The 20,363-nt window shown below is 47.8% G+C and overlaps 7 protein-coding genes across 7 annotated transcripts; 4 read left to right on the plus strand and 3 right to left on the minus strand.

Moving 5' to 3' along the window:
• Positions 1-388: 388 nt before the first annotated feature.
• Positions 389-724, plus strand: Pdw03_2172 (NAD(P)-binding domain; the record flags this gene model as incomplete). The annotated part of the gene is made up of 1 exon (XM_014681308.1): positions 389-724. The coding sequence occupies one exon, from the start codon at positions 389-391 to the stop codon at positions 722-724; it is 336 nt and encodes a 111-aa protein (XP_014536794.1).
• Positions 725-778: 54 nt separating this feature from the next.
• On the plus strand, positions 779-1,139 carry Pdw03_2173 (NAD(P)-binding domain; the record flags this gene model as incomplete). Its single annotated transcript, XM_014681309.1, has 2 exons — positions 779-941; positions 1,003-1,139. The coding sequence occupies 2 exons, from the start codon at positions 779-781 to the stop codon at positions 1,137-1,139; spliced, it is 300 nt and encodes a 99-aa protein (XP_014536795.1).
• A 5,250-nt stretch (positions 1,140-6,389) lies between these two features.
• On the minus strand, positions 6,390-7,888 carry Pdw03_2174 (Acyltransferase 3; the record flags this gene model as incomplete). Its single annotated transcript, XM_014681310.1, has 3 exons — positions 6,390-7,078; positions 7,137-7,755; positions 7,823-7,888. The coding sequence occupies 3 exons, from the start codon at positions 7,886-7,888 to the stop codon at positions 6,390-6,392; spliced, it is 1,374 nt and encodes a 457-aa protein (XP_014536796.1).
• Positions 7,889-8,860: 972 nt separating this feature from the next.
• Pdw03_2175 (GTPase activating protein (Gyp3), putative) lies at positions 8,861-11,366 on the plus strand (the record flags this gene model as incomplete). Its single annotated transcript, XM_066100104.1, has 3 exons — positions 8,861-8,878; positions 8,941-9,306; positions 9,393-11,366. The coding sequence occupies 3 exons, from the start codon at positions 8,861-8,863 to the stop codon at positions 11,364-11,366; spliced, it is 2,358 nt and encodes a 785-aa protein (XP_065957831.1).
• A 1,092-nt stretch (positions 11,367-12,458) lies between these two features.
• Positions 12,459-14,142, plus strand: Pdw03_2176 (Protein pns1; the record flags this gene model as incomplete). The annotated part of the gene is made up of 2 exons (XM_014681312.1): positions 12,459-12,740; positions 12,796-14,142. The coding sequence occupies 2 exons, from the start codon at positions 12,459-12,461 to the stop codon at positions 14,140-14,142; spliced, it is 1,629 nt and encodes a 542-aa protein (XP_014536798.1).
• Positions 14,143-14,443: 301 nt separating this feature from the next.
• Positions 14,444-15,226, minus strand: Pdw03_2177 (uncharacterized protein; the record flags this gene model as incomplete). Its single annotated transcript, XM_014681313.1, has 2 exons — positions 14,444-15,070; positions 15,149-15,226. 2 exons carry the CDS (start codon positions 15,224-15,226, stop codon positions 14,444-14,446), a joined length of 705 nt encoding a protein of 234 aa, XP_014536799.1.
• A 2,423-nt stretch (positions 15,227-17,649) lies between these two features.
• On the minus strand, positions 17,650-19,271 carry Pdw03_2178 (putative proline-rich protein; the record flags this gene model as incomplete). Its single annotated transcript, XM_014681314.1, has 2 exons — positions 17,650-18,901; positions 18,955-19,271. The coding sequence occupies 2 exons, from the start codon at positions 19,269-19,271 to the stop codon at positions 17,650-17,652; spliced, it is 1,569 nt and encodes a 522-aa protein (XP_014536800.1).
• Positions 19,272-20,363: the final 1,092 nt, after the last annotated feature.

A 20,363-nucleotide genomic window follows, 5' to 3' on the forward strand; every position in this document is an offset into this window, starting at 1 on the left:
ACTTCTCTTCCAAATTGCAGACGAAAAAAACAAGGAAATTTCCAGATTGATAAAAATTTAACATCGAGTCGAACAGTCCACTGTCAGAAAAATGCGCAGATTCCTGTCCACAGCGCATGGTCCCAAGTAGGCTCTTTCGTGTTCTACAGGATTTTTCGATTTGATATTAAATGGAGGATTCAAAGAGCGGTTTATACTTCGATTCAGAAGGACGCATAAACATCTAGGAGCCTGACCTCGAGAACTGTGAAGAGTGCCCGGTTAGGCATCACTGATGATGTCATCTTTCGAAGTCGGCCCAGCAAACGCTTAGACAACTCTCCCATCTTTTGAATGGTTGTCTCTCATAAGACACTGCCAGACATTGCCAAGATATCATACCTTCGTCATGACTACGGCAGCGATATTCGGCTCTACAGGAGCAGTTGGCTCCCAGATCTTGGCTACAATCCTTGCGATAGACGCATGTTCAACAGTGAAGACGATCTCCAGGAGACTCCAGAATGTGCAGTCAGCTAAACTCGAAGCGCTCGATGAGAGCGACTCCTCAAAACGGGGTGGAATGATCTCGTCTCTGTCGCCCAGGCCATCAGTGGTTTTCAACGCGGTTGGTACCACGAGAGCGTCAGCAGGCAGCGTCACGAATCAGTGGAAGATCGATCATGATTTGTGTGTTGAGAACGCGCAAGCAGCAAAGGAGGCAGGCGTGAAGACGTACATTTAAATTTCTAGTGGAGGCACTAGAAGCCTTCTCTGGGGCCGGGTTCCATATTCAAAGATGAAGGTTGGCGTCGAAGATGCTGCCAAGGAGCTTGGTTTTGACAATGCTGTCATTCTTAGACCAGGAGCGATTATCGGAAGAGATAAATCAAAGTTCTTTTTCTTAGAAAATTTGGTGGAAGGCCTTCAGAAGCTGGGACAAGGTGTCCAGGACAAAGTTGGTATGAGTGCTGACCAATGCTTGAATTCATCAAATATTCAGCGCTCATAAGGCACGAGCAGGTCAAGATCAAACGACAATTGCTAGAGCATCCGTGGCAGCTGCTCGTATGATTGAAGAGGGCAAAGCCCCATCGAACTATTGGGTTCTCGAACAAGCTGATATTGTCTGGCTTGGCAGAGATGACTGGAAAGACTGAGGCGCTTTGGGGTGCCGTGTCTTGGACACAGCAATTTTTTCCAGTTAGGAATTTTTTGTGCGTACGAACGATGTTAAAAAAAAACGACAAATCATTTATGGCAAGAATTGTACCTCAGGCACTTGCCAAGAAAGGGACTTTCGCATGGTATCAAAAGTCATCAATGAGTAAAATCAAGCACGATGGTATCCTGCAGCTTTTGAACTCAGAATCAGCGACATCTCTGCCTCCTGGTCCCTAGATGAATCCAAGATTCAGACAGTACGTCCAAATAAAAACAGCTTATCTTGTAAAGCGGTTGCGACATGATACTAAGAATTTATGTACTAAGTAGCCATACCTAGATCCAACCGCCTCTTGGTAAGTGAATTCGGTCTAATTGTGCCGATATTAATTCCCATGTTGATGATTGTTTCATCCTGCCTATGACCTTGGAACATTCTATGTTTCGAATGAGTATTCTGTGTTTCGAATAGCCAATTTAAATTTGGCTGAGCCCGTGCAAGAAGATGAACAAGATTAAATTAGGGTTGCGGAGAAAGTAGTCCCCATTGAGCGTGGGACGATCTATATCTAAAAAATGACCAGATTGACCACCACCGGACCCATACGGCCACGCTTTCTTGGAAGTGATTCATACAAAATCAATGTGCAGAGAATTTTGAGAAAATCCCGCTTTCAGGACGCCATGTACTATGACGACATGCAATTCGCGCGCGCTGAGCCGTGGTGGTCGCAGTCTTCTGTGTCCTCGTTCTTATCTGGACCCTGCTGAGAATGGTTACAATCGTTCTTATCAGTTCCTCAGAGGCAGATCTCCACTAACTTTTGGTAACGAACGGTACGAGTTCGCAAATTTAAAAATTCACATTTATCGTTGCAGAATCATTCGGTCAAGTCTATCACGACCTGACTCCATACTGTGTTCTCGAGCCAAAGGGACTAGGTCGATAAGCTAGACGTATCCTTGCCCATGTCACAGTTCGTAACAAAACAGCGATATTGGAACCCGATGAGCCCAAAGATAGTATTGACTCATGGGATGATTTAATCGCAAAACTACGGGATGGACTTCACGATCTTGACATGCCAGTGTTAGAAGTCACATGACTTCTTTGTTTGCTCCTAGTACGTACTTAGTCTAGCTAAACCTGTAGACAGCTTCTCTCTTTTAAAAACGCATCCAGAGATCTCCAGTTTCATCTACAGCTTCATCTGGAGACTGAATATCATCTCTCTCAGCCAGTTTATTTCATGGACTGCATGCGGCTCGTTGTGCCATGGGAGCAGATCAACGTTTAGGCTCAAAAGGAACAAGCAAATCGTGTTATGACGAGGCCTAGCCATAACATTTCATGAGCACATGTCTTTGGCAGATTCTGATCACGAAGACGTGGGTTGGCTTTAACCACCTAATTCACACACACGCCTTGTAATGAAGCGGGCCCGACTTGCTCGTACCTCGATCTCTACTTCGAGGTCGTATCTAGCATGCTCATAAAGTAGATATGCAAATTTAAGCATCGACTTGATTAAATTGGGAACCTTTTTAACGGCCGGTACTGCGGGCTCTTGATGATTGAAGGGAAATGGTAAAAGTACAGTGTTTGGATGAAATGAAACGTCTAAGTTGGTAGTTCCATGAATATCAGAATTCTGGGTTGTGCGGAGAAGTGGGTCCACTGGCCGGGTTGATCCTGTGGGCCCCGGTCCATCCCGAGGTCTGGGCTATTGTTCGACACTTTAAATTGAACTGAGAATGGCTCTTAAATAGCTGCTCGGGAATTCTTCACGACTCTGGGCTCGGACTCTTAGTAAAACGCCAAGAGATGGAGACCAAAAATGAATAATGTCTCTTTTCTACACCTTAACTCCTCGCCCTCTACCCTCCATTTCTTTCAACTCTATCTTTTTCTCCTCGCCGGAATTCATGATGGAAGTGAAATATTCTACTAATCCCTCCCCCGGATTAGTCCAAAAAAAGGTACAGCAGACCATCTACTAGGGCGCACTTTGGAACCCCCTGGGTTCCACAGACATCCAATCTTGGATGCCCCCTTGTCTTAAATTAAGCTGCTAACACGAAGCTTGGGGGTTCATACATTGTCCTTCCGAGTTTGCATCTCTGTTTAATTTCCTTTCTCTTCAATACTGTGATGCGGATTTTGTGTCGTTATGACCGCCAGGAAGGGGTTGATGCCTAAGTATTCCTCTGGAACAGAAGAAAAGTGAAGATACTTGAATTGATACTACATTTGCATTGGCAAAAAATCCCCTGCCTAATCTCTGCTAGCGTTGCAGGGTTCTAGGAACATAAAGCTTTAAATCCCATTTAAATCCGTATATCGCCAATTTTCAGATCGCGCAGATGAACCTTTTTGCTCCATGGATATTCAGAAATCTCTATATTTTTAGGATTAGATGTTTTAGAAAGCTTCATTTTTAGATTATTGAATCGTGGACAATGGAGATGCATAGAGTTCTGTGTGATGAAAAGCTTCATGTTGATCTTTTACACTGTAGAGAGCGGTGTACAGAGCGGTACTAGCTCAGACATTTAGCCGCTAAAATGCCCCTATGACTAAGAAAACCTACATTTTAAGAACGGGCAAGGTTCATGTAATTAAAAACTAGGGGGGTCAATGTGAGCATTGACCATGAGACCAACTTGGAGTTCAGGGGCCCCCCTTCCTCTGTAATCTCAGAGGCATTTGAACACTGAGCGCCATCAGGCTGCATAGGGTGCTAGATGACTTGCCAAGCAATGTGCGTTTTAGCCAGCTGGCGTAGTGATGGAACCCAAGCATCACAATCTACCGTGAAAGAAGACCAATGTGATGACGGCTAAATTGCAGGAGCAGCCCAATCCGCACTAGTTATGGGGTGACTTTGTGGCGCTAACCCTATATATGCTTCAAGTTAATAGCTCGGTAACTAGTGATCTAGAGGTTAGCACGAGGATAGATTATTTACTATAGTAAATGGGACCCGTATCGAAAAATAATGCCAAGAGAGAATTCTGCCAAACCGGCTACTTAACCATATTAGTAGTGAGTTTTGCTATGTTTACAGGGCTGAGATTAAAATAGGGGTATCGTAGTATTTGACACACTTCGGTGATACACATTGACCTAAGGAGCCCTGTAGCGGAAATGATTTAAAGGTATGTATGTAGTCAGATGCCATAGTAAGAGGGATAACCGCGTGCTGAACGGTGCTGTGCTATGTCCATCGTTCGCATGATCACAGACATCAAATTGGCCTTCCAAACTCGAAGGGGTTGATTGTTCTTCGCGTTTTCGGTAAATTAAAAACAAGGATGGGCGAGATTGGTTAGCTATTCAAGACATTGCCAGGGGTAATTAATTGGGTCAAGTGTATTTAGGCGGAAAGTAAGCCTTTAATTAGAGATGTATTGTAATAAAAATTCGAAGTCAGAAAAACATGGTCAGAGAGCAGTTCCGATTGCTTTGAGACCGCAAATTTAGGTTGAGAAGACTCCAATTTGGATAATGGTTAGACCATTCCAAAGATCGAAGAAATGTGAGAAGGCAATGGTGTGAATAGATCGAAAGATTGCAACGAGCACAACGAATATTTGGACTCAAAAAGCACAACCGTTTTGGGCCATGAGAATGGGGACCATCATAGCCTTCACATACCTCTCATGGGAAGTAAACATTCTTTTCAACACCCTACTGCAGTCAGATAACCCTTCATTAGTGGGAATGAAAAACGACATACGGCGTTCAAAGAATGGCTGATTAAAAAGGATGCTATCTAGTTACCACATTGAGCTTGAAGAGACTGATTCGTCTCACGTACCTATACCCTTGGAATTGCCCGAGCGAGACAAATGACCATGCGTGCAAGCTTTCCCAGCAGCATTTTGCGTCTTTACAGCTTACTACACTCTCAAGTTTCTTCTTGTACTTCATGATTTCACCTACTGGCTTGTAGACTTTTGCACTTGGCAGTCACCTGTGGACATGATTGTTACTCCCCATTTGACCAATCATAAAACAGTTTGGAAATAGGGTTGAGCCTCAAGATAAAATATGATTGGCTACCTTCCGCCACAACTTTCCCATTCCGTGTCACGGCTTATCTAATATTTGGCCAGGCCGAGGCCAATCTTAGAACCTGAAACCTTGCAAGTCCCAACCTCCGTATCGAAGTTGAGGTGGTTGCCTTCTTTAGCGCCAATTTTGGCTCCCAAAGAGTAATAGAAAGTGCAGAGTCTGAAACGGAAGGGATTAGTACCGAAAGCTGTTCTTTGAGTGATGAGGTCGCACCCAAAAACTCCCCCTGTGGTTCATCCGAGCCTTTCAATCCAGGACAGAAATAAAGTACAGGCAAAGCGACGTTAAACCCGTGCGGCATGCTCGGATTTACCACTTCGAATTCATTTAGCTTCAATGGCTAGTTGATGGATGAAAAAAAACGCACTATCAGAGTCATTTCTTGGTGGCCTTCTGCATCGATATCCTAGAGGGAGAATTTTCAATTTCAATCGATTTTTGTGGCGTCCTAGGGTCAAAACGTACAAGAAAACACGGAAATCTCTTGCTCTCCAGGATGATCAAAACTTGCTTCAACTCGCCCCTAGGTATTGAAGCATCACCTTCTCGCCTTGTGGGATTCGCACAAGGGGTAGATGAATGGTGCACGGGGACTCTGGGGGTGGACAAAAGCACCCCACCGTATCTTCACTTCGAATGATGGGTAAATACTGCTCATCACATTTAGAACTAGTACCGAGGCAGAAGTGCACAGACTTGGTGCTTAGTTCGCAAAATCAGACTTGCTTTCAGGACTTAGTCATGAACTTGGATCGCCTCTGCATGGCATTTTCGGAACAGCGAAACGTTTGAATGGCATTATTATGGACGCGCTACAACGAAGATAAATCTAAATGATTTCGTCTTGCGCATACACACTACTAGGCTCGATCAATCAACTTCTCGAGCATGCTAGTGTCAATGATGTTTGACCAAACGTTGCCGCTAAATCTTTCGATGGCGGTCAGCTCGCCGTTCTTCGCATTCTGGAAAAAATCAACTTAATGCTTTTGTCAAGCATTTCGGAGTGAACTGAATGACCCTAGTGCTGGACAGGGGTATGTTGATGCTTGGGCTGTGAGGCAGAATCACCAAAAAATTTCAATTCGCACACAATGTCACAGCGTAATTGAGTCCAGATGCCAGCGTCCCGTGAAACAAAGAAACGATGCCTATCCCAGTAAAAGTTTCAAATATTCACCTCCCGAACAGACGTAATAGGCAACATCTCATCCTTCTCTTTTGAAGTCCACGCCACATTCTTGCCCCATGAACGGGAGAATCTCTCAAGCACAGCTGTAAGGGCGCCCATTCTCGGTTCTATATGCTTCGTCCACTGCTGAACAACATAGAGCAAGAACACAAAAAACATAAGCAGAATAATCACTAGTCTGAGTGGGCTTGGCGTTGGAATATAAGACTCCGGATCCGGTGTTCCGTCTGCTCTTAGAGTTGGCTCAAATCCAATTGCCATAGGAAGATACAGAAGGTAGACCAGAACAGAACGCATTAGCGGTCCGTGAACGAGATATAGCGGGAAGCTGATAGACCCCAACCACAACAGCACGGGATGGGAGAGCATCCGTCGCATGAAGGGAGAAAGCAGTACCCCAAAGCATATCATCTGCGCCCCAAGACTGGCGTAGTATCGGCTGACGTTGGCATCTTTTGGGAAAATGATTTCGGCAAGTGATGCAAGTTGGGAAGACCACTCGGTTTGATCAGCGTATTGGTCGGGGTACGAGCAGATGTAGAGGCCCAGGGCGACGAAGCCGTAGGGTAGGAAATTAAAGATCAAGCGTGGCCGGAGGGCCGTCAGATTATAGAACGATAGTTCCGCTAGTATCATGCCAGCGAAAATATTTGTACCAACAGTACCTGGAAGAAGTTATTATGGGGGTTTAAAAATCTTGCGATGCCACGTCTCAAAACATACCATCCAGTGTTATCCAGCTATAGGCGTATAGAACCATTTGCGCACAGAGGCGAAAAAGCGGCGTGGTATTTACCAAAGCCAGTAGGGTCATGAACACATATAGAGAGCCACGGAATAGGGGCAGTAATGCCCACTGCGGTTGGTCGTAGGCATTTTCGCCATACATCCAAGTTCCCGCCATCTGCCGTATCAGATCCACGACGGCGGCGCCCAAAGACGGGCTTTGTTGCGGGCTAGTTGTTCTCAGCCAGTATGCATCTACCCTTCTACCCAATTGGAAGACACCGAACTGACATAAAAGCCAAGCTAACATTGTCATCAGGGCAGCGGGGAAAACCAGTCTCCACTTGCGCCGGAAGGCGCCCGTAGACAGCGTAGCGAGAGCATCACTTGTAGCTCCTCGTCGGGCTAGCTGAAGCGGTTTTAGGGCATTCACGAAGCCGAGCAGCACCAGGAAGATGGCTACCCACGCCTGGCCCTGTATGACTAGTCGAAAAAAGGGTCGCTGAAACAAAATAGAGTTTCCTGTTTCCGCAAAAGATGGCGGGATCAGATATGTCGCAAAGGAGAGGCAGGTATGACTAGCGACCACAAAAAGAGCGGCAATTCCTCGGAGACCCTGTAGAAATGATCACGCTAGTGAGCGACAGTTTCACAGCATGCGGGGGATTGGAAATTATACTTACATCTGCCCAGCTACTGGGACGGATGTAAGATGCAGATTGCTTGATCGCCGGGTCGACAATGGCCATATTGGACAGACGGGTTCATTGCTGGTCTAGTCAATAGTATAATGCAGCTTGCTGCAGCTGCCCAGCACATATACATAAATCCCGTTGGTACATCATGCCTTATTCCGGGGAGATATCTATCGAGAGATGAATTGTCAAAATCTGAAAACGTCGAGATGAGATCGAATTGAAATAGTTGACAGTTGATCTCTATCCGAAGACGGAAGGGTTCGAGCGGGCCAACATTCCACGATGAATTAGGAGTTCTTTTAAAAAAGCGGAGAAGCCCAGATATTAATTTGACATATTCAATTGGTTTAGAATTCAGGGGTTATGTGCTCCGTGGTAAAATAGAACAAGAATAGCCCGGCGCTTAGGGGGCCTTGCCATGTAATTTTTTTTTTTTTTCGTAGTCTCTTATAGATTCTTTTAGAGTCTTTTTTTTATTTCTAGATATTTGCCCCTTATTAGTCGTATAGCTAACATCAATCTGAAGAATTAACTTCGACATAGAGAACTACATAGCTAAGATCGGACTAGCAAGTCTAGAGTTCCTGATCGACACAGGAATTTCCGACCTGTCGATTCTTATACAAAGATCAAAACAATGCGGATGTTATAGATAATAAATAGACAACACCGAGTACAACATAGATATCCAACGGCTCAATCCACTTTATATTCGGAATACTATGAACACTATGTACTTTGTAGTTAAGATGCCCCTTTGTCCATATTACGTCACCTGACACTAAACCTGATCAGGGACTTGTTGATTTCGTCTCAACTGCGCCTTTTCTCTCTTTTCTTCTTCCACAGTCCTCTGGCAGGCTGTCTTGCCAAATTCGGTCTCTTACCTTTTGTCCTTCGTTTCTTCCAAATTCCTCATTCATTATCGAACCCTTTGGCACTCCCTTTTTGTTGAAAACCTCCCTATGTCCGGCTCGAATATCCTATGATTATCGATTGATAGCTCTCCATCAGCGATAACCAATGTCCAGCGGGAACTGGGTGCGACATCGTGGCCATGGTCACAGAGAACATAAACCCTCGATATCCGCCTCCCTCGGCAGATTTCGACCTTCCCAGCCGGCGCAGAGTTCCTCACCCACCACGATTGGAGTCTTTGGTCGACCCACGCGCGCGAACCGCAAATTCCGCCTCGAGGTCCTCACCTCACTCCCCTCGCTCTGCACATCGCCAGAGATCGCGTTCGCCTCTACCACGGCAACAAAATCTTCACGAACACCCGTGGCCACTCACTCCATCTCACCATGGTCCATCGCATGGTACGAGGGGCGAATGGCAAACCCCTAGACCCACCGGTCGCTCTCAACTATACGCCACACCGACTGAAATCAATCCCCCAAACTGGCCCCTGCGAGACGAATATGAATGGCCGACGCATCGGAAACCTATACCGGCGCGAGGGGGGCTCCGTATGTCCATGTCAACATCCAGGTTGAATAGTAGGCGCCCAAGGACGCAGGAATCTATAGGGCGCCCACAGGACTTGAACCTCCAGGGACCGTCTCTATCACGCTTCCCAACAAACGGGACCACCGATGAAACCCCTCCCCGACCAAGCGTTAATTCGTCTGAAACCTGGCGCTCAAGCATCGAACAAACAAGCGGGACAGAGCGCAGCAGTGTCCTGACCAAGAGCAGTTCGATCACTGATCTTTCACCGGATACCCCCGACACGCCTTTTGGGATGGACCGTGGGATGAGTGTCGAAGATGCGATTTCTATGTATCTCGATGGCTTCAGTGATGCGACTGAAGAACCTAGCTCGCCGAAATCCCACACAGGGAGCAAAGCGCCATCAATAACGCCTCCTCCATCACGCGATTCACACCTAGGTGAAGCATACCCACTAGAATTTCCGTCGCTGGGCGACATTCCGCCGATACCCCCGATGCCAAAATTTGCTACCTCGCGAGACACAAGGCCAGACTCTTTGTTTTTACCAAACTCGACGTTTTCCGAACACTCTCCCATACCGCCCATACTCCCAGAATCCGCGCCCGAGCTCACCGCTTTGGAACCCACGTTGCTTGAATATCCAGAACCGGACCCGTCAGACCCTGTTGTGCCGGATTCTCCCTACAAGGTCACGCCCTCCGCATCGCCGGTAGCCGAGGCGCCCGAGGTGCATCATGCACACCAACGACAGGCCTCAAAAAAAGTGTTCATTCCCGGATTGGTGCCGCCGCTACTCCGCTCTGGAAACGGCCCTCGAGACGATTACGGATTTCGCAAAGCTACCCAACATGTAAGCCTGGATGAATATGAGACCTGGAAAGGATCCTACTCCCACCATGTGATACAGCGGAGATCCAAATGGTGTGAACTACTGAGGGAGCACGGGCTACCCACATCAGAGCCCACAATCTTTCCCCCGCAGTCTTCGAAAGTCAAGCGGTTTGTGCGTAAAGGAATTCCTCCAGAGTTCCGAGGTGCGGCTTGGTTCTATTATGCCGGCGGGTACGAGCTTTTGAACCAGAACCCGGGGCAGTATGATGAACTTGTTGCGAAAGCCATGAGCTCACCAAGCAACGACGACAAAGAGCACATCGAGCGTGATCTTCACCGCACATTCCCTGACAACCTCCATTTCAAACCGGACGCCACCGAGCTAGCGCAAGATCCCGGGGGCGGCAGCTTGAATTATTCCAATGTCACCACGGAGACGCAGATGATTCAGTCCCTACGTCGAGTGCTCTATGCTTATGCGCTGCATAACCCGAAAATCGGATATACCCAGTCTCTGAATTTCATCACGGGAATGCTTCTTCTTTTTCTTCCCGAGGAAAAAGCATTCTGGATGCTGCACATCATTGCCGCAGACTACCTGCCTGGCACGCATGAAATCAGTCTGGAGGGTGCCAACATTGACCTCTGGATTCTCATGGTCCTGCTCAGGGACTCTATGCCGGGTACATATTCCAAGATCGCTGTTATGGGAGGAACTCCGTCCGGACGGGGCAAAATGCCTCCTTTAACCGTGAACTCTCGGCTGCCAGACATCACCTTGGGATTGACCAACTGGCTCATGTCGTTATTCATCGGAAGTTTGCCCGTTGAAACCACTCTCCGAGTTTGGGATGTTTTCTTCTACGAAGGCTCCAAGACCTTCTTCCGCGTGTCTTTGGCAATCTTCAAATCATGCGAGAAGGACATCCTTGCCGTAACAGACCCCATGGAAGCATTCCAGATCGTCCAAAGCGTCCCCAAAAAGCTGTTGGATGCCAACACGTTGTTGGATGAATGTTTCGTACGTCGGCATCGCGTCGGACAAGGTCGTATCGAAGAACTCCGAGCTCAACGCCGGGCAGCTATCCGCGAAGAGAAATTGCGACGATCCGTGGCCTTTGGGAAAGGTCAACTTCATTCTAAGACGGATGATTTCACCGACCGAAGCCCCACGGCAATCCCGGGCGTCGAGCACCGGGTCGTTGGTTCCTGGCGTCACTTGAAACAACATGCATTTCGATAAGCGAATGATCACCCTGGCTTCCATACCTTTCGGGTGTCTTTCCCAGACCACGGCCCTCCGGGTCATGTCATCTCCTTAATGTCTGTAATCCTAATTGTGACGTTGACGAGGTTTAGCGAGGGCAGCTCTTGGCCTGCATTATAGGCGTCTTGGCTTTGTAGGGCGATATGGGGGAATCGAGCATTTAGAGCATTTATCATCTTGCATATGTATATAAAAATTACCAACCTATCCAAGGTCTGTGCCAAACAGGCACCCGACTTGGCAATTCTCATCTTGAAGCACTCCACCTAGGCAGTTTTGGCCGTATCCCCCCCCCCCCCCCCCCCATAAGGCCGTCATAGCTAGGTCAATCTGATACAGCAAACCTGGGCAAACTATAGATCGTCGTTCGATCCCCTTGGATTGCTGTACCAGGTTCTACGTTATCCAATTGCAACATTCTCGCTTTTTTTCATTGTCCATTCGCCCACATTACTTCTTCCGACCTTTTGAACCAAGAGCACTGCCTCCACTACCACTCTCCAACTGTCTTCTCTTCGCGCATGGCGATCTGCGACTTCAGAATAGGATGATTCAAGATGGTTATGTGTTCGCGATTATCGACTGGGAGCTGAGTGGTGGGTATCCTGAAAGCCAAGAATTTCTCATGACGCGGTTTGTTGACAGTGTATGTGAGAGGTGATAGTTGAGGCCCTGGACACCCGAGTACCGCTTTTTAATGTCATGGAGACGTTCCAACTCCCCCCGCTCTCCAATTTCCACTTCAAGTTACATTGGATTTTGGTTGATCCGCTGAAGAGATCCAAGCCTTGTCAGATCAGGTGCTCAAGAGCAGCTACGAAGTCACCCATATTTTGAGTCAACAATAAAGACCAGCTGAACTGGTGTTTTTAAATCCGCTTTCTTTTTCGTGACTTCTTCTTCGATCGATCGGGCTGGTTGATCTTTCGGTTCGAGACTTGCGCTCGGCTGTTGGGTTCAATGTCGTCACCAAGGTCAAATGCGGTAGAGACCTTACTTCCCCTTTCCTTTTCGTTTTTTTCTGTCTTCTTTTGGCCCTCTCCCCTACTCTAAGCTTCACCTGTAGGTATGAGTGGACAAGCTGCCAGCTACTATAACGAGGGTGTTCCTCAGGGCCAGCCTCAACCAAACTACGGTCATGACCAGCAACATCAGAACTTTCAACAGCCAAATCCTCCACCGGCACCGTACCCGCAGCCAAGCTATCAGCAGCCAAGCTATCAGCAGCCTGCATCTGAGGCCAAACCACCGCCGCAATACCACCAAAATGTCCCAGAGTCCGGATTCAGCTTTGACCAGGCGTTCAAGATCGAGAAGCCTGAGTGGAATGATCGGTGGGCAGGTCTCTTGGTAATTGTAGTCGCGGCGCACTGATGAAAACATCCAAGGCTGACTTGTTACACAGTTGATTGCTGTCTTCCTCGGGTATGTCGCGGTATCTGGACTTACCATCCACAAGTATGCCACCAACAAAGCCTTCAATGGAGGAGGAATCTACGACTCGGCCAATGATTTCTCGCTAAATACCAACACTCTCGTTCTATTTGTCTTTGTCCTCGTCGTCGCCCTAGTCTTCTCTTTCCTCTATTTCATGGGCGCAAGATACTTCACCAAGACCTTCATCTGGGCGACCGGCATTCTCAACATCGTTTTCGCCCTCGCAACGGGAATTTACTACATCGCGCGCAAGCAATATGGAGGTGGAATTGTATTCCTCGTCTTCGGTGTCTTCGCAATCGTCTGTTTCATCAGCTGGATTCCGCGTATCCCCTTCACTGCTTTCATGCTACAGACTGCCATGGATGTAGCCCGCGGCTACGGACATATCTTCCTAGTCAGCGCGATCGGTGGAATCGTCTCAGCCGCTTTCGCCGCCTGGTTCTCCGTCACGACGGTCTCAATCTACGTAGCCTACGAACCCGATTCCACTGGCACCAACCCATCCTGCGCGAACGGCGGCTGCAGCAGAGCCAAGGTCATCGGCCTTGTCGTCTACGTCACCTTCGCCATGTACTGGGTCAGTGAGTGGATCAAGAACACCGTGCATACCACTATTGCGGGTGTCTACGGCTCGTGGTACTTCTTCAGCAAGTCCGCCGGCGGCATGCCCAAGGGCTCGACCCGTGGTGCCTTCCGTCGCGCGACAACATATTCCTTTGGCAGTATCAGTTTCGGCAGTCTGATCATCGCAATCATCAACATGTTGCGACAGGCCTGCTCGATCGCGCAACGACAAGAGGCTGGGCAGGGTAACTTGGTTGGCAGTATCTTCATTTGGATCTTGGGATGTTTCATCTCACTGCTGGACTGGCTCATTACTTTCTTCAACCGCTATGCGTTCTGTCACATCGCCTTGTACGGAAAGGCTTACATCCCAGCTGCTAAGGATACCTGGTCCATGATGCGCGACCGAGGAATTGATGCTCTCGTGCAAGACTGTCTGATGGGTCCGGTTTTGACTATGGGCTCGACTTTTGTGGCCTATGTCTGTGCACTGTTGGCCTATCTCTATCTGCAGTTCACAAACCCCGCGTACAACCGGGATGGTGACTTCACTGCGGTCATCATGGCCTTCTCTTTCTTGATTGGTCTGCAGATCTGCCAGATTTTTATGACGCCTATTGGCAGTGGTGTAGAGACTATCTTTGTGGCTATGGGTTGGGATCCACAGGTCATGATCAATGACCACCCGGACATCTACTACAAGCTGGTGCATCTTTACCCTAAGATTCAACAGGCAGTCCACACCTGAGCTATCTGGATCGAGATGGAAGGCAAAAGGTCTCCAAGTTCGATTGCAACGATTCAACCGCTGTCCATAGGTGGAAACCATTCGCTGTTTTCGCCATGTTGATGAATACCTAGCACAGATTCGTGCACTTTAATTAATTCAAAATAGTTCGCGATCAATCACAATGCCGGATAGATTTCATGTATCACTATCACTTGAGTTCCAAACTATCTGAAGTAACATTTCTCAAAAGAATGCTCCAACCCAAACTACTCCCACGAGCCCAAATGACCCCACCCACACTCTTCGCCCTCCAACAAACTTACAAAGCAACCATCACAGCCATTACTGCCGCAACCCCAAGCACCGCAACACCCACATGAACCGAAGCCCCCGCAGCAGCACCCCCCTGGAAAGGCGAGAAACGAGTAGGATCAGCACCAGCTAGCCTAGCCGAAGGCGTCGCCGCAGAAGCTTGCGGTCCGAACATCACTGACGACGGTGCACTACCCATAATTCCATGCCTACGACCAGCCGGCGTCGACGCCGCCGCTGGTACAGAAGCGAACACACTATGCGCCGGGACATCAACTGGAATCTGCGAGACATGCAAAGGTGCCTGAGAGACAGGCGTGCTCTTGCAGCTGCAATCAGTGCGGGTCTCGGTCACGTAGACGACGTGCAGGGCGGCATCTTCGGGTGCGCCGGCGCGCCTATTGTTGAGCGGCTGCATAGGCTTGCTTGCTTCCCGGGCGGGTGCGGCTTCGCGGTTGCTATCGCTGCTGCACAGGGCTGAGGTCAAGGTGCTTAGGTCCAGACCGGCGCAGGCGGTGACGGAGGAGGTTGTTAGGGTTTCGATGGCAGATTTGTTGGCGCAGAAACATTCTTGTGAGGTCTTCGAGGTGCAAGAGGTGAACTTTGATGTGTCAACGCTGCCGAGGGCGGCGCTCTGAAGGGAAGGGGGGTGGTTTATTAGCTTTGCCTATGGGATTTTTTTTTTTTTTTCGGGTTGGGCTTGGGTTCTTACGGCGCACTTGAGGTAGTCTTCGGTTGATTGAGCTAGAGTGCCGGCGACGAGAACTGTGGCGGTGATGAACCAACGCATTTTGGATGTCGTGTGATTTTTGTTAATTTTTTGTACGAGATTTTGGGAAGAAGAGATCCTAGAAAGGAAGTCTGATGTAGAGTACAACAAAGTTATACAATGACCACCGGCCGGGTAAGAGATGATGCTTTATGTACATTTCGATTGCCCTATCAGATAATTTTTGGAGCCCAGATTTAATTTGACATCACATCCCTTCATCCCTTTATAGGTGGGGGGTAAGGAGGGTTCTAACGTTCAAGAATTCTGACGGTGGATAGTTTCCTATGTAGCCACGGTGCTCGACCTCAGAGATAAGCTTCGGATCTCATTTTTGTCTGATACCTGCGAATATCATGTACTTTTGATTCCCGGTTTATCGCGATGGAATGACGGAAGAATGTGCCAGCGGCCACGTCCCTGTGGCGTTCCTGACTTATCCCTAGGTCCCTTATGCTCCGAGGAATGTTGGGTTAAAGATAAATTGACATTCTCATTTTTGCTTTTCATGAATCTTCATTCTACGAAAGAAAGGAATTTCGCCATTGAGTAGAAAGGGGATCCAAATTTCACGCCTATAGTAGAACTCGATACTGAGTTAGGGCTATGACGACAGTCGCATGTTGAGGTAGAAAGTACCATCACTTCGAAGAATCGGACTTCTAACACTCAGACGTCTACCATTCGCTATCTAGGCTTTCTAAAGTTCTTTGGTACTTGGAAATCAGCATTTTCTTGTTTCATCCCTAATGTGCTTCATTCTGTAAAGATTCAACGGACAACTAACGTGTTAGACCCGGAATAGTCATTAGGGACTCAAGGAGGATCCAATTTGAAGACCAAAAGTTGCAGCTATCTAACTGGGTATCACATTACTAGAATGCTCATTAATGTCCTAGTGTTTAAAATTGGTCGCTGCGGTTCCACTCTGTGGTAGTATTTTGTCGCTAAAAAATAGCAAATTTGCATAACGTGATTTTTTCTTGAACAATGAGCCTTGTAATTCATTCGATCTAACCTCACTGTCCTGCGATTGCTTTCTCCATGGCCTTCGCCCCTCTCTATGTGCCAATTCCTTCAGAATTCCCTCCTTCGCAAAGCAACTGTAGCAAGATGCACCCTTCTCAATCTTCCGTTGATGATATTTGAGTAAAGGGGTGTTCATACTCCATAGCAGATTACATATATCCCAAGGCAGATTACATATATCCCAAGGCAGATTACATATATCCCAAGGTAGATTACATATATCCCAAGGCAGATCCTTTGAAGTTGTGGCCTCAGAAGCTGATGAGTCAGGTAGATAAATTTGCGGACGTCTTCTTTTGGATGAGAATGCTGGGAGCAGTTCCGGGGGCCGTTTTAGTGATGGGAGATCCAGGCGTGAACACCATTGAGAACCGTCAGGTGAAGTTTGATTTCCCGAACGAAAGGTCTTCGGATGATGATCCGCGATTTGTACTTGGGACAGGATTTTGAAAATCAGTTCTTCATCTTCGTCAGCTTTGTAGAAACCGGGGGCGATAGGAACATTTCCTAATTCCCAAAGGATGGATGTCTGCACTAGTGGAGTCACGGGTCGTAAGATTTTGTAGGCAATTGGTTCACTCGATGGCTTAGAGACAAGCATGGTAGAGGTAGGATGATAGAGATCTTTCAGCGGCCAAGCCGCAGCGGGAGCGAGCTTGGAATCTGAAATGCTTCTCTTAATCAATTCGAAATGGGAGTGAGTTTGAAAAAAAGAACGAACTGGACTCAGTTCGTTCTTTTGGGAGACCGAGTGACAGACAACATATTGACAGAAACTTTGGTGAAACGGGAGAACGAAGATTCTTCAGAAATGGAGGCCTAAAGAGGGCTATCAAAAGTAGTTCATAAACAAACACGTAGTTTTTGGTGGATCAAATACTCCATTAGATGTAGCCTGGGCAAGCAACTCACAAAGTCCACATATCTCCAGTGATGTCAAAATCGATTTGGGGTGGAGGGAACAGGGCTCGTGACGATGATTAGGAGGACCAGGAGGGTATACTTAGCTGGTGTTTTTAGAACGTCCTTTTTAACTTGCAATAATCTTCACATCTCATCACTCCAGGAATTAGGTAAGTCCCAACATTGTGCTGTATAAAACGCAAACGAGAACCTCCGTCAAAGAACTACTATGTATTTCTAACACGTGCTGCTATGATGGTCATAACAAACTACCTCAGACATCGTTAACCATTGGATATAGAAGATAACAAGTTGCCGTTGCTGCTGAAGGTGGAACCCCCGGTTAAATCATAAGGGAAATCAGGTAACTCATTTCATAACACTCATTGCCGCGAAGAACTATCACAGTGGGTATAACTCAACATCCAAACCACCAACCTGATCGCTTCCAAGTTCAATATAAAAGAAAAACCAAAGTAACCAACTTATCCAGAAATTGACAAGTCGCAAACTCAGAACTTCTCACCGGTCACACACCGCGTCGAATTGACCAAGAACCAAGCCAAAACCTTCACCATGAGTGCCAATCCCTTCACAATCAAGTCGAAACCAAAGAACAATACACGCAAGATAGTGCGAGTAATTCCAGGTAGCTTCTCCCCCTCTCGGGACGAACCGTTGCCATATCGACCATACTTCTCCAAATCAAACTCCTCAACCGTAATCTGCTGTTTCATAATCTCCTTTGAGCCCCGAGGATTTTCCAGAGGTTTGGAAGATGACTTCTTCCAGAACTTGCAAACTCTCTTCTTCCCCGAAGCCTCTTTGGAAATTTTCTGTGCAGATTCAATCTGCGATGCCAAGTTCTTGCTCTCTGCCGCGTCTTCACACTCAGCAGCCGTCGTCACCAATTTACCCTGGAGCACAGGCATTGAGTAAGGCCCCGGACTGTCGAAAGTGAGTGGTCTGGATATTATTGGTGATCCAAGCACCATCTCTGCCAGGATCGGGTTCGTGGCTTCGTCTGAGACGGCAACTGCCATCAGAGCAGCGATGAGAGAATCAATCGCGTAAAGAGAGGGAATGCTAGCTATAACACCAGCCGGGGAAATTGAAAATGTTTTGGTAGCGAAGTCCAAGGACGCAAGTGGCTCTTCAAAGTCCGTGACCGGGAGCACGGATGTGCGCAGATTAGCAGCTTGCTGAGCGGCTTCCATTGCCGTAGAAGAGACCGGGCCAGTGACGATGATTGTTGGCGGCTGGTGAAGAGAGGTATTACCCGACGGTGCAGAGACCGTGATGTGCACCATCCCTGAAGATTGGGATCGAACGGGTGAAAGTGGGATTCCAACGGCACCGACAAGAGCGGGTGGGTTGTGTCTGGAGAGATAGGGGTGTCGTAGCTCGTACAGTCGTTTATGGCGGTCCCATGAGAGTCGGCAGGAGTCTTGTGCTGCGGCGCGTTTGAGTGCATCGGTTTCTACTTCTGCTGTCTCGGCGGGAGTTAGGTGGTGTTGCTTGCTGATCTCGCCGGCTTGGTCTATGGCTAACATGGCGGCTAGTCGAGAGAAAACTAGGGTTACGAGTCCGTCGTTAGGATGCTCGCGGCGGATGCGGTCTTCGAGGCTCATCATCATGATTGAGACTTCGTGGTTTGGTCTGGAAGGATCGCATCGACTTAGGGCTATTTCGTTGGTTGAAAATGTTTGTAGTGTGTACAGCGGGTTCTGGGAGTTTCCAAGAGTGAATGTAGCTGGTCCCGTCCTGTGAGAGGTAAGTATTGGCAAATTGCCTACTTGGATGGCATGAAATCTTACTTTGTCATGCGTAGGTTCAATGTCCCAACAAGATCTCGCGTTCTCTGGCCGTTGGCCGTTTCCCATAGCATCTTTAGTTCCTCCGTGGACGAATATGTAATCTCCTCGGACTCCAAAGCCCCAGTTGGGAAGTTGAGCACACTCGCAGGCACAGTCTTTGGCCCTAGAACATGGTCAATCTCAGTATCTGTCGACAGCGTAAGCTGGGGAGGTTTTCGGAAAGACTTGACGGGCCGTGAGGCATCTGGAAGTTGTGGATGATACACTTGCTGATTGAGAGGCAATTTTGGATCGAACCGGGGGGAAATTGATCTCATCGAGACCAAAGCAGCAGAGGATTGCGATGACTGCGGAGAAATAGTTGACGCCGTAGTGTGATGACTGCTACTGCTGCTTTGACTAGCATGTGAAGGCAAGAGTTGCTGGTTCACTCTTTTGGCTTGGCGATTCGGACTGTGCATGAACTGGGGGTATGTTGAATCACAAGACGCTCCCACTATAGCCGGCGGGGATTTGGATCTAGAAGCATTCCCCGGTGGTGGAGGTGGGATTCCCCGACTGTCTTCGATAATCTGAAGCAGCAAGGATTCCGTCTTGCCCGGATCCCTGAACTCTTCAAGAGGGATCGAGGATTCTGGCTCAGTGGTGGCTATAGGTTTCTTCCCATTTACGCGAAATGGATTGTTAGACCTCTTTACCTCGAGTGACTGAGGTGGGAATAATTGAAATTGATTCATCTTGTTCTTCATCTTCTCAGATAGAGTATGCTATAAACAAAGACAGGACGTGGAAGCAGGGGGTCTTGACGGAGATATACCCCATCCTCACCGAATATGCACATAAGCCCAACAGAACAAGCAGAGTACATGGTTTGTCGAGATGTGTGACAACCCTACTTGTACGGTGGGCGCTTAGCCGATTGGCGATGTGATTGGTTTATCCTGAGATGGGCACGTCCATCTGCAGTAGCGGGCGCTTCATTGCAGCATTGTGATTGGTTTTTGAAGCACGAGAAATCTAAATTTATCGTAATTCAAAGATTCCTTTGGCTGGTCGTTTTCGAAGTGAAGAAGTCGAGGAGAAAGCTCATTTGATCCCGGTGACCCTGGTTTCTGCACACTTGGTCTGTCGGCCCCGGACTCGCTAAATGGATAAATCCAAGAAAAGATGACAAAATTTTACGGCTGATTTGGTGCATTGGTTAAAATCTTTAGAAGCGCTTGTTCGTTGTTGTTACATTGCACAGCTTTAAATCTCATGTCTATTTCGCCACCCGGTTGCCGAAAAGCGTTCTTGGATGCTTTGAGGGATTGGATATACCACATTTGCCACAGGTCGGTCTTGAAGTAAATGCATGTGGTGTAGAATTACTGTAGAATGCAATGCAATTGAAAGCTCTTCGTTCTTTC

This window comes from Penicillium digitatum, chromosome 5, assembly GCF_016767815.1.
Source record: "Penicillium digitatum chromosome 5, complete sequence".
NCBI lineage: Eukaryota > Fungi > Ascomycota > Eurotiomycetes > Eurotiales > Aspergillaceae > Penicillium > Penicillium digitatum.